At 40.9% G+C, this 13,674-nt stretch overlaps 1 protein-coding gene across 6 annotated transcripts in view; it reads left to right on the top strand.

The window, feature by feature from the left end:
- The window catches only part of LAMA2 (laminin subunit alpha 2), a 367,591-nt gene that overhangs the window by 138,991 nt on the left and 214,926 nt on the right, over window positions 1-13,674 (top strand). For all 6 annotated transcript variants that reach the window (XM_053381873.1, XM_053381876.1, XM_053381874.1 and 3 more), the window contains exons 7-11: window positions 734-851; window positions 1,740-1,918; window positions 2,359-2,458; window positions 5,265-5,425; window positions 10,570-10,710. In XM_053381873.1, coding sequence (XP_053237848.1) covers window positions 734-851; window positions 1,740-1,918; window positions 2,359-2,458; window positions 5,265-5,425; window positions 10,570-10,710 — 699 coding nt within the window. The remainder of the gene's footprint in view (window positions 1-733; window positions 852-1,739; window positions 1,919-2,358; window positions 2,459-5,264; window positions 5,426-10,569; window positions 10,711-13,674) is intronic.

Consider the following 13,674-nt stretch of genomic DNA (forward strand, 5'->3'; position numbering starts at 1 on the left):
GTTCACTAAAAAGGTCTTCATATATCACCAAGTTAAATTTGTTTGACACATTTCAGCTGAACGGCTATCTTCAGTTTGGAGTCTTTCTATTGGCTGCATCTATCTTTAAAGTGAAGCCAAAGTCCGCATTAAAGGACACCAGGCTATTAGCTATTTTGATCAAGGACATATCTCTTACTTTAAAATGTTGTGTTTAAAACTTAAGGGAGCAAAATATTTAACAAAATTCTTACAATAAAATGACTTGAAATAATTCTGCTCGCTAGACAACATCAGAAGCAGCCCCCCAGAGCTGCTGTGTTAACTTCCTCACATGCATATCTCTGCTACTTACTGGGAGAGAAAGGGGATTAGTCAAGGTGGTTGGGAGTTCAGTGCAGTGCAAACACACTAGCAGAGTCAATCTGGTGGTCCTGCCAGTGCATTTGTACCATGCTGACCTCCCTGCCACCTTGTCCCTCTCCTGCCCGGTAATCAACAGTGATTCACCTGCCAGCAAGTTAGCATGTCATCCTGGCTGCTGTTGGTTCTTGGCAAATCAAAGTTGACAGGACATCTAAACCAGGCCTTTCCCCTTCCTCTCTACATTTAGCTGCTACTCAGCACATCTGCAAATCCCTTCTCCCTAGAGTACCAAGAGACATTGACTGACATTTTCCAATTGTCTAAGATATTCCTTTTGAGCTGCTCTAATGTTTTCCCTTTCTATTCCCCTTTTAAACAACTCAATTAGAGATCTTCCTGTCAATGTGAACACAACACATGTGGAGAAAGTTGCGATCGGTGTTGCCCTGGATTTAACCAGAAGCCTTGGCGAGCTGGGACCTTCCTTGTAAAGCATGAGTGTGAAGGTAATGGAAAGACTCCAATTAGATGTTGTTTATGACACTGGTTAAAAAAAACCCAGACAAGCCAGCTCCAGTCTGCCACAGCAATCAGACCTGGATAGGGCCTGATGCCAGCTGGAGCTGGCTGAGAGAGCAGTTTAGGACACAGTTTGGGATTCAGTGGATCCCAGGCCAGCTTCAACCTATGTGTGAGCTGTCTGCTGGTGGGGAAATGCATGGCCACCTCTGCTTTATACGATAAAAGCCTGCCAGAATAAAAGGTCTTCAACAACTGGTGAAAAACAATGAGGCAGAGAGCTGTTTTATGCGTGCCAATAATGTCAATGGGAAAAATGAAATCATAACTTTGCATTTAAAACAATGATACCTACTAGTAGTTAACCCTGGTGAAAATGTTGTCTTTCAGGTATGCTGTATGTAAATAATTTTGAACTGGAAAGCAGCTATCAAAGGGTCCAACCATTTGTAATGATTTAATACTGGAGGAAAAAAAGGCATTGCAAAAATAATGGCCTTCCTCTATCCAACGCTTTCATGATCAACCCATATACTTGGAAAAAGTGATGTGTCTGTACTGATTTTAAAATGATACTTTGACATGCCTAAAGTACAAAGACTGGAAAAAGCATTGAGGATTGTCCCTCTACTAACAAAATGATTTGAAAAGGAAATATCCAGAAGAATGCTTTGACATCATTTGTGACTGGTCCCTTATTAATTTAAAGACCAGAAAAAGCTGTTTGTAGATGAGATATTTATGCTATTTGTTTCAATACACAGAGCACAAGTGTCAAAATGATGAAAGAATATTGTTAAATCTCTGGTAAAATGTTGTTTCTATATGTCTGCACCAATGCGACGTTTGCTAATACACTTTTCCCTTTTTTTCAGCTTGCAATTGTCATGGGAAAGCTGAAGAATGTTACTATGATCAGTCTGTGGCAGAGAGAAAGCAGAGTCTGAATATCCATGGGGATTACATTGGGGGTGGAGTGTGCATTAATTGCACACAAAACACAGCAGGCATCAACTGTGAAACCTGCATTGATGGGTACTTCAGGCCAAAGGGGGTAAAGTATGATCCACTCTTATCTTCTGTAGCCCTAGACATAATTTTCACCGTAAGGTGCTGGGTTATTAAGTGGCAAAGATGCTGTTTTGATTGCCATTTTTGGAAGGTTAAATTCTAATTCTGACAGCCTACTAGCGGCCTTTCACAGTGGGAAATCGGTAAAGGAGAAATTCACAAGGATATGAAAGTAAACTGTGTTGATATGAAAGACTACACTGGAGGGTCAAGGCTTCCAGCTAGTATTTCTGCTTCAATTGAAGCAGGATGCAATCCAATAAACATCGCTTTCCTATCAGAAGGGGCATGTTGTTTACCAGAGAAGAGTAATATTAGCGCAATTGCCAGTGAGAGGAATATGACAAGCTTTTGAATTAAGGGTTTATGTTTCATAATTTTTCTTTTGTCTGTAACCTTGTTGCCCTTGCTTTCCTTACATAGGTGCTCCCAGCTAGTCGCAATCCATGTCGGCAATGCCATTGCAATACTATTGGATCTCTAGATGGTACATGTGTCAAGGATGAAAAACATGCTTTAGGAGGTAAGAATTTTGGGGGGGACTGGGTCGCCATGTTAAACATTACATGCCACATTGTTAAATCGAACGTTGAGTAGTACAGTAACTTCTTTTCGCTTTCCCAATGCTTTCAGAAATACCATCTCACAGGAGACCTTTTCAAATCTGCTTGCCTACTTTCTTGTAGAGTTCTTCCTTGGAGACCTAATCATTCCACCCCCCTGCCATTCTGTCTTACATTCTCTATCTTGTGACATGCACATTTGGGGAAACAGGAATCTCTTCCCTATGGACTTCAGGTTTTTCTTCTCTCTCTCTTGTTGTATATGGAAAGGCGTTGCTCAAGAATTTGTACAAAAATACACACTGATATGTATCCCATCATTTCCTATATGCCTGCCAAAGTTGGCCCATGGGCGTAAGGGGGGGGATAAAGATCTGGTGCTCTGAGTGCAGCAGGACATGATGACATTTCCTTGCTCTCTGCAGGAATTGTACTGCAGAGGCAAAGCATGGCATTTTTATATTAGAAGGTCCTCTTTTCAGGGCGGACTCTGAAGATTCTTCCCGTGCAAGTAGTTCTCACATTAGGCTTGCGCTTTGCATGATAATGACTTATGGGTGTAGTTCCATGAATGAAAAGGTGTGCATTTGAAACAAACTTTCACTGCAGGCAGGTCCCAGACTACCATGTCTAGCCATTCAGGCAAGCAAGGATTGTTAGAAATGTAGCAAGTATCCAGTTCCTTTTGTTTTTCATAATGAAACTCATTCTAAGGCCAGATTAGAGCCTCTGGTTTAGACTCCTCCTTTAGCACATCTAATTTGCATAAAAATCCTATTACATGGCTCCTCAGAAATAAACCCCATTGAGTTCAAGGGCACTTCCTCCTAGGTAAGTGAGTATAGGATTGCAGCCTACAGCACATTCACTTCGGGCTGAACTTTTTAAAAATAAAATAAAAGAAATTATACCTATCCAGTTGAAGAAAACTGTTTATTGAGCCCAATAATGACTCGCTCTTACAATCTGCTGCTGTGAAGTCGGGAAAAATGCTTGGTGTCCATATGCTGTAAAGCCCCCCCCCCAAAAAAAACACCACAACACCAGTTCTTTAATCTATGTAAGCTGGGGAAAGATGGTGCTTATTTGAAGGAAAGGGTGAAAAGCATATTTATTTTCCCCAATGGATTTTCTCTATATATTTGCAAATCAGTATGAATGCACATTAGGTATACTGAAATTGACTTTGTTGGTGCTGGCTGTTTTCTGTATGGAAAGAAATGTTTATTTGGAGTAAAATGCAAACCTGCTTCTAAGGTATCTGTCAACCCAAGCAAGAATAAAAATGCACTAATCCTAGGAGTATAATGGGAAAGGATGATAATGAGTGATTCTCTCCAAACTTAATGCCTACACATCTTGTCTTTCTGGCACACTGAAGCAAAGGATTATTGGATACAGCTATAATGTTAACAATTTATTCTCTGGTCACATTACAGCAGTATTTCTGTGCTGGTACAATTACCTGCTGCACTAGCATTGTTAAAAGAAAGCCGAGCACTATAATATTTACCAGAAATTTGTGCCTACCAACTGACCAGGAGCTGGGCTTGTGGATGAATCTGTTAGATTTATCTCCCTAAGTTTTTCAGATACCTTTGTTGAATGTTCATCAATCCTAAAGTATTCAGGTTACCTAATTGTGTTCCAGCTCCCTTTGTTACAATCCACATTAAAAAAAATTCAGTGGACTTAAAATCACTTCTCAACAAAACCACTTGACATTTTAAAAGTTCTTCTGTTTGGATTGGCAATTATTAATAATCAAATTTTGGAAGTTTGATTCATTTAAAAATGGTTTGTAGGCTTAGTTGTGTCTACTTCATTTCCTCACTGTGAAAGGAAATAGGTAATCAAACTTATTGTTCAACCTCCAGTCTACCTGCATAACTCCACATGTAAAGAGGTTTGAGCTTGTTGCTCCAGTCCAGAACAAATGGGTCTCACAAGTCACTCTTGAGTTCCTGTACCAATAATTTAGAAACTTTTGCTACTTTGTAACTAAGCCAAGTTTTACTGCCTGTGCAACTTTTTCTGAATGCTGTGTGGAAAAGCACATGACTCAGATTTTTGGAAAGTTAGTAAGTAAACCATTTTAAACTCACCAAACCAGTGGTCTTTTTTGTGTTAGGGGAAGAGGGAAACTTTGGAAGGGCAAGTTTTAAAGGTCCAACGGCCTATATTTCCATGCCTTACTTTGCCGTACACTTTATGCTTTTAAATCTCTGCTGGAGTTTTCTCACCTAAGAGTACTTGTCCCAAACTTGGATCTTGGCATGCAGTGAATTCTCTTTTCTATATATTTTCTATTTGCACCAACAAGAAGAGCCTCCTGGATCAGGCCAGTGGCCCATCTAGCATCCTGTTTTTTTCAAGGAAACCCTGAAGCAGGGTCTGAGCAAAAGAGCACTGTCCTCTCCTGTGGTCTCCAGCAATTGCGAAATTGGGAAATATTACTGCCTCCAAATGTGGAGGCAGAGCATAGTCATCATAGCTAGTAGCCATTGATAGCAGTCTCCTCAATGAATTTGTCCAATCATATTGTAAAACCATCTATGTTGGTGGCCATCACAGCCTTCTGAGCTGTAAGTTCTCACAAGATCTGGATCCTAGCAGACAGTGGCCTTACTGTGCCTTTATTAGCCTGAGTTGTTTTAATTAAATACATGAGTGTTACTTAACCTCTCCTCGCCTGTCTGCTTAACTCACTGAGTTTATGTTAATAAGCATCTAGCTGAGCTTGGTGTTTGCTTGCTTTTGCTACAGACCAGCTTCCTGGCTTCTGTCACTGTAAACGTGGCTTTGGAGGAGAAAGGTGTGATCGGTGTGCATTGGGTTACAAGGGATTTCCTTACTGTCAGCCCTGCAACTGCTCTCTGGATGGCAGCTTAAATGATGACCCTTGTGAAGGACCCTGCAGGTGCAAGGTATGGATTACAACCTCTCTTTCTTTCAGCAAGTATAAACTTTTCATCTGTGCTAACAAAGATAAGAAGCTTTGCCTTCATCCATTTTTTTCTTCTGTAAGTCCCTCTGGCAGTGCCTGAGTGTCAAACAAGTGTGACCCCCAACCTTGAAGTATTTCTGATGTGAATGTGATCTCTTAATCTTGAATAGTGAATGGGAATTGGAGCCGCAAAGTACCTTTGCTAAAACAGTCTCACACATGCACACACAGACATAGAGCTATACAGATAGTAAATTGCTATTTAAAATTATGTTTCTTTATGGTGCAGGGGGGGGGGATCTGTGTTGACAACAACAACTTATAGACCCTTAGGTATTTCTTTTTAAATGAAGCACACAAATAACCTTTGCAGATTTGGTTTAATTTGGCAGCAGTACTTAATCTCCCTTTCTTGCTTCAGAATGAGGGCAATAGGATGGACCTCTTCACACAGCCAAATCTGAGTGGCTACATTGTGCTGTGAAACTGTCATGTTTATTACATGATCTCTGATTGGATAGGATCAAGGACAGAGAAAATAACAGTGCCAAGGCAGCATGACATGGTGGAAACAATGATTCTGAGCAAGCAAGATAAATCTAAAAGTATACAAGTTAGGGTTGCTTTTGCTGACACTTTAAACTACCTTGCCTGTCCCCCTCCCCATGATGGCAACATTCACATCAAAAGCCCGATTTTCGAATGAATGGATGTTAAGACTGGTTGGTGGAAATATTATGGAGTAAGTAGGGTTCGACTTGCAACACCGATGGTCCTGTTTCACATTGGTGTTTTGTTTTGGTTTTTTGGTTTTTGGTTTTTAATGTGTAAGCAAATTCTTGAAGTTTTCTTTTCTTAAACAAGCCCCAACTGAGATTGAACTAATTCGTTGGGGAAATATTGGGTTCAATACTCAATACCTTGTGATCTTCAACCAATTAGATCAAATTACTACAGTGTTAGCTTAACAGCCCTGAAATCTGCTCTGGGTGTTAACACTTTTATCACTTTGCACATGTATAAGACTCTATCAGAAATAAAAAGGCTTCCTGTCCAATTTTTAATTTCCAAGTAAGAAGATGTAGAGATTCCAGGATTGGGTAAATCATATATTATATTCTTAAAGTGAAAGGTGTGTACCCAACCCACAACATCTACAGTGCATTAGACCTAACAAGCCAAAGGCTGAGAGAGATAAGTGTGAGGATTAATAATAATTTGTAGTAAAATATTGATACATGAACCAGAAATTATTCTGAGTGAAATCATACATATGTTCTCATTCACAGGCATAAATATACATTATGGTAACATGTGCAGGTACTACCAGCCCACATATCCTTTCTCAGATGTTGAAAAGTATGTGGCATTATGTCTTCCTATGAATGTTTCCCCGCCCCCCTACTCTGCTTGTTTGTTTGCAGCTTAGGTTAATGTATATGTTGATGCCACACCACAATTTTCCCCGGAGGAAGATACAGAAGTAAGTGGCTTGGTGGAACCTACATGTCTTCCTATGTAGCTTGATCCTCACCATTCTCAGGAGTGTGACATCTTAAGATTCACAAGTTATTTTAGATTAGCAAGCTATTATCTTGGGACTGTAGCTTTCACTAGAGATGTAGGAACATGCCTCAATCTGTTCCAACATTGAGTCACACTTTCTTCCAGTATTTTTTGTTCCACTACAATTGGTTTATTTTGCACAAGTCTTCCTTCCATTTCATTGTCTGCTGATGCAGAACTGTACAACCTTCCCTCTAGCTTCAGTATTTTCAGTCTCTGAGACTTCCAGATCACAAGAGAAGATGTTGTAAAGTATTCCAGCTATGTCTGTGTCTCTGTCTGCCTTCATGCTCCCACTGCCCATTACCTTTAACTCCAGAGGCGACAGTCATGGGTCCATGAAGATTTACAGTTCTGCTGCTACCAAAGCCAGATGTTTTGAACAACCACTGCACAAGGTCAACCTCAAAGTCTGTGACACGTTTACTGTCAAAGGAGGGGAAAGAGAACTTGCAGACACAATGTAAACTGAAAGCAAAATGCTTGTGGAAAATATAGAACACAAGCTGTTTCTTCCCCAGTGTGCAAGTATAAAGGAAGTTAAATGTAAATTATTTTCCAGCCTTATCCACAACCTGCTTAAGAACCAACTGTATTGAACACAGGGATGTGGGTGGCGCTGTGGGTTAAAACACAGAGCCTAGGGCTTGCTGATCAGAAGGTTGGTGGTTTGAATCCCCACAACAGGGTGAACTCCCGTTGCTCGGTCCCTGTTCCTGCCAACCTAGCAGTTCGAAAGCACGTCAAAGTGCAAGTAGATAAATAGGTACCGCTCCAGCGGGAAGGTAAACAGCGTTTCCATGCACTGCTCTGGTTCGCCAGAAGCGGCTTAGTCATGCTGGCCACATGACCCGGAAGCTGTACGCTGGCTCCCTTGGCCAATAAAGCAAGATGAGCGCCGCAACCCCAGAGTCGGTCACAACTGGACCTAATGGTCAGGGGTCCCTTTACCTTTACCTTTACCTCTGATAGAATGTGAAGTAGGCTGACAAGCTGTTAGGAGAGATATCATGCATGTCTGAATGTTCCTTAGTTAACCCTCAAAATCAGGAAATGATTACATGGGAAGAAGCATATAGTCCTATTCCACTATTATGGTCAACGCTGTCAAGCGGACCAATAAGTGGGGCAGTCATGGTCAGAGATCAAAGTAGGTGGTTATGGTCCCTTTTACCCTATTGTGCATTGCATTTCAAAGCTCTTGTGAAATTCCTCTTACTGCCCCTTGAAAATAGGACAGATCTGGAAAACAAAGTGGTCACATGTACAAAAAATGCTCCTTGGAAAATGTGTGCACTTGCCACTTCCTTTGTGCAACCTCCTTTGTTCCTTAGCTTCAAAGTGTGATGAAATTCAAGCAGTAACATGTAAAGGAGCAGAAGGAGGAGGCACTTAATGTGCTACATTAAATGAGCCACTGTTCATATTGTATTCATCTATAGAGAACGATTTGAGTTGGTGTAACCCCTGCCCACCTTCGCCCACTACCTAATAAACTGAGAGAAACAATATTACATTTTCAGGAGGGCAGGGTAGCTGTTTTCCACTCGGTACTCTTAATTATTTATTAATTGCCTACCCACAACAAACAATTGAGATTAACTGGGCCCTCTGCTTTTGGTTTATCTTCCCCCACTTCTTTTTCTTTTTGCAAATCAAATCAATGTTAGCTTTGCTGCTTCTTTCACTAGCCTGATTCCAGGATAGTATCATAACCAGAACAGATCCAGTTCACATGCGCAAAACTCACTTTTAGGCCATATCCTCAGAGTGACTTCTAAAACTTTCACCCAAAGGTATTAAGGTTCACATCCTGTTGCTTTGCTTCCTGAAAATAAATCTCTGTCCTGGAAGTCTACAGAAAGTTGGTGATGTTTGCTGGCACTTCCGTCAAGGGATATATGAAAAGGATTTTCTGGATATAGGATTAGTAGGCTCATAGTAATAAAATCTGTATTTAACATCTGCCCTCATATTTTCTCTTTTTGATCTTAAAGACTTTCATTTTCTTTTCTTCTTTCTCAACGGCTTTTCTTTTCTAAGGTATCCTAGAACTCCAAAACTATTTTAAACCCTTTTCTTCATGTTAATTCTATATCTTTGGCTGCAAGGGAAGCAAGTAACTTTCACTGGGCATGTATGAGTAAACTATTGCTAGCATGATACTGGCCGTAATAGGCTAGCCATCATTTCCATCTAGGGAATGTTTTGCCATTTGCAGTGAACCACAAAATGGTGTCTCCCTCCCCATCAGGGAAGAAGAGGTAAATGAAGATATTGGGATCGGCTGCCCCTCTGGATCCTGTCCTTTGAAGTGGTTACCTCACCTTGCCTCATGAGTGGGCCCAGTTTCTATGAAATCAACAGCCTCTGCAGGTCTATGGTCAAACATATTTGTCCATGGAACACAGCACTTCATACAATCCCTACACTTATTGTAGTGCAAGCAAGTAATGAACTTTTAGACACTCTGACCTTTTACTAGTAAAAGGACAATGTGGCACTTGGATTCCAGTTAATTGCAATAGACACATTCAGAATACTCATCAGATGATTATTATATATCAGAGGAGTAGGACTCTGCCTAACAGCAAATGGAGCATAATCTTTAATCCAGACTACACACACCTGCCATTTGCAGTAGATATGCATAACTAAAACAGAGCAAGGCAGCTGGCCAAATGTTTCCTTTTCTTGGCAATCTGCAAAGTAACAAATGGAACAGTATTATCGCAAATGCAACAGAATTTGGAAAGGGGCAGTGTACCCACTTAACATTACTGAAAAGGAATAAACACATTAACAAAAAAGAAGCAAAAAAAGAAAACAGCATAAATTTTGTGTATGCAAATGTACATGTATTGATGCATTTGGAGAAATCATCACTATAACTTTAATAGAAATACAACCCCCACTATAGTGGGGAAGACCAGGTTACCTGTGTGCCTGTTCAGACTGTTGTTTGGGTACTAGTTGTTGATAGGCAACGTAAAGGCCTAGGCACTCCCTTCTTAGGGCTCCTTCTCTTTAAACCAGATTTGGACCAGATAGCCCTCCAAACAGAGGATGCCAGCAAATAGAGGGCTGTCTTCTGACAGCCCTTTGAATACAAAGCTGTGCTCTGTAAGGTGTGGTCACCCTAAAATAAGTATTTTTTATTTTTTACCAATAATTTTTTATTATTTTCTTTACACGATCATTTTTACAATACAGGTAAAAAATCAAAATATGCAATTGGAGATGAAAAGGGATACTCGCTGAAGGGAAGGAGGGAAGTCGCAAGCTCGGCAGAGCTAAAAGTGTATATGTGGTTCAATGTATTGTAAGGAGTATTTATTTTTTTGATGAATCTCCTTTAAAATAGCCAAAGGCAAGGCTCAGCAACTTTGTGTCCAGATCTTAATTATTTCGTATTAAATGGTTTAGTCTTTACATGGTTTTTATTGATGTTTTATACATTTTAAGTTTGTTGTATATCACCCTGAGCATCTTTGGAGGAAAAGTGATTTCTGAAAACTTTCAAACAAACCTAACTAATATTCCCATGTACATTTGCAGGCCAATGTTGAAGGAGAAAATTGTGATCGTTGCAAACGTGGCTTCTTTAACCTGCAGCAAGACAACCCCCAGGGCTGTGAAGCGTGCTTCTGCTCAGGAATAACAAACGACTGTGTGGGCTCTCGTTGGACCTACCACGCTGTAAGCTAGAATAAATGTGTACACCCTTCCAATGTATCTCCCTTTTTAAATGTTATTAATTCCAGCATATCTCCCCCCTTTTAAATGTTTTTAATTGAAACCAGCTTTGTAAAGTGTTTATGCTTCATAGCTATATTTTAAATTCAAGAATAAAACAATACATTACTTGTTATTTTTACACTGGAGAGCAGTTCTAGAATCTATGCCCCAAAGAAAAATGCAAGCAAAATCATTTGGGGAAATTGCTCTTTAGGTGCAGATGAGAAAAGTGTGAGAGAGGAACTGGGGAAGTGTGAGAGAGCTCTTACGCTGTCCATCTTATAGACAGATCGGAGAGAGGCTTAAAATTCTCTGGAATGGGAACAAATATACCTGTTGTCTCACACAGGATAGCAGCAAGTTTAATGTGAAATATCTTCTTGGGATAGTTATCTATTACTTTTGGATATGTTGTTGAAACATTCTTTAAGAGGATAACGTCATTCTTAAAAAAAACCTACCCCCACACACCCTGATTTTGAGAAGCATTAAGGGGGGGGGGGACTTCGTAAATTTAATGTTCTCCCTGCCCTCCCCCACTGGGGGAAAAGAATCTTGAAGCCTCTCAAGTTTCAGGATTTTAGCCTGAGATGAAATTCAGTTATATTTCCCTCCCGACTGGATGCGTATCTGAAACCATCCACACCATGCTTGTAGCTTTCAGTGTATCATAGTGACTAACTCATACTGAAGCATGTGAAGGATACCATGTTTCTCCACTGAAAGCTAAGAACTATAGAAAACTTCTGGCATGACTTGGAGAACTGTGCCTTGCTGTCATAGGGCTGGATGACTTCAAAACAAACTTAGAGCACATTTGTTTAGGAGGCATCGTAAACATCTGGACTCAGCAAATGGGAGAAATGAGCATGTGATAAAGATAGGTAGGTGCTCTTTATCAAAGAATATCCCATAGTACCTGTAACTGTGTGGAGAATGCCTAGTGTTTTTATCACCCTGCAGCCCACTGGGGTTAAAGTGAATGGTTGGAGGCTTGAGGCCATCACCTCTCCATGATCATGTAGTAAGTTTTAAACCACACATAAGTTGTGCAGATGATCTATCTATTCACCTACCTATCTATTTGTTTATAACTCAGCTGAAATGCAGTGTCTCCATCTTGTGGGTTCCACTACTTTGAAATAGCAATTCTCCAGTTTGATTGGGCTTGGAGAGGGAACTATTTTGGTTTAAATAGCTATGTGTTGTAATTTTGCTTTGTATGTGTGTGATATAAGATGCCTGCTGGGTGAACTCTGTAACCAGGATCTGTTTCAGCTCGCAGCTGAGCCGTTTCACAACTCTGATGGTATCCACTCACCCGAAAGCGATCAGCCTTGAGCTTGCCTGCATATTTACAATTTGCCTGGGAATTCCATAATGTCAGAGGTTTCCCAGGGCATCCCATGTGCTCTTCTTAAATATGAATTGATGTTTGATATTATGATGAGCAAGAAAACTGAGAAGGGACTGTTAAACAGTTGGACCTGTATCTGATAGTCTGCTAAACTCCTATTATATTCTTTTGTGCTGAAGGAGACTGCTGAGCTCCTTACAGCAGGGGTGCACAACATATGACACACAAAGCTACTTTGATAGTTGAGGCATTGTGAGATGTTTCACAATTGTATTTTATTTTAGAGGAGTAAAAAATAAACCCAACCATTTTCCCTTTTTGGGAAATTGTCTGTTTCATGATTTTGGTAAACAGAAAGAAAATAGCTTGTTCATCTTTTAATAGTGTTCCCCACTAATTGCAATATCTGGAGGGATGAGGTGAGTGTGAAATGCGATGGAGGGTGGTTGAAAATGTAAGGGCCCTGGCTTGAATTGACTGGCGCCCTTTTGAGCTGGGTCCACCTGTCTTTGAGCTGTGCTATGCTTAAAGCTCGTGGCCTCTTAAGCGAGATGAGCACGCAACCCCAGAGTCGGACACGACTGGCCCGTACGGGCAGGGGTACCTTTACCTTTACCTTTTTATGCTTAAACTGAGGCTCAGGACCTGCAACACACCCCCTACCTTTCCTGCCAGTCTTTCCTCCTCCCCAAACTATCCTTAACTTGGGAAAAGGAGGCACAGGCAGGAGAGGTCCTGCAGTCAATTTATATGTGCTACACATTATTTCCTGTCAGTTCATGAGGAACACTGCAGGCCCCTTCAGGTCCAAATTATGCCCTCCATGCATCACTTCCTGCCCAGGATCATGTGACTTGTAGTATGGAATATGTCATGTGCAGCCAAAGAGAAGACCTTAATAGGGTGTCTCATGTCCCTCTCTCCTGTCTTCTGCTTTCTGTCTCATTCTACTGCCCTCTGATATTCTTCCTCCAAGATAAGTTATGTTGTTGTTGAAGCACAGGCAAGGAAGCAGAGCAGGCTTCGAGAATCAGAGGGAGGCAATGAGCTGCTGAAGCCCAGTTTATTTTTTGAACAAGCAGTAGTGTGCTTGCCCATCTCTAAATATCAGGGCTGTGAGCTAAGGATAGCAGGAATTACTTTGTTCTGCTCCATGGAGTTTGAAAGCAGGGAGTGAAACGATAGCATTCTGTTTGGAGTTGAGTTCAGAAGCTGGCATGGCTTCCACAATTCACTCCTAAGCTTATGGCACCTCTTGAAAGATGATAGTAACATTAGGATGTGAGACAGTAGTTTTTTAGATAGACCACTGCCTTGGGTCCCAATTGCATTTCTATAGCATAGTGTGTGAACTACGGACTTGCTGCATTGCAGACCTTTTCGCTTCCAATGCAGGTGGAGTTTTACATCCCAAGAAGGGAAGCCTCCTCCAATCTAATTATAAAACCTACACCAGGCGGTAAAGATTATCAAGGGTTGGAATAGATCTAACCCTTGCTCATCTCATTACTGGATTGGAGATCACAGATGCTCTCCCCTGTGATACAGACAGGGTTCTGCATCCCTTG

The sequence above is a fragment of the Podarcis raffonei genome, chromosome 3 (assembly GCF_027172205.1).
Source record: "Podarcis raffonei isolate rPodRaf1 chromosome 3, rPodRaf1.pri, whole genome shotgun sequence".
Lineage (NCBI taxonomy): Eukaryota > Metazoa > Chordata > Lepidosauria > Squamata > Lacertidae > Podarcis > Podarcis raffonei.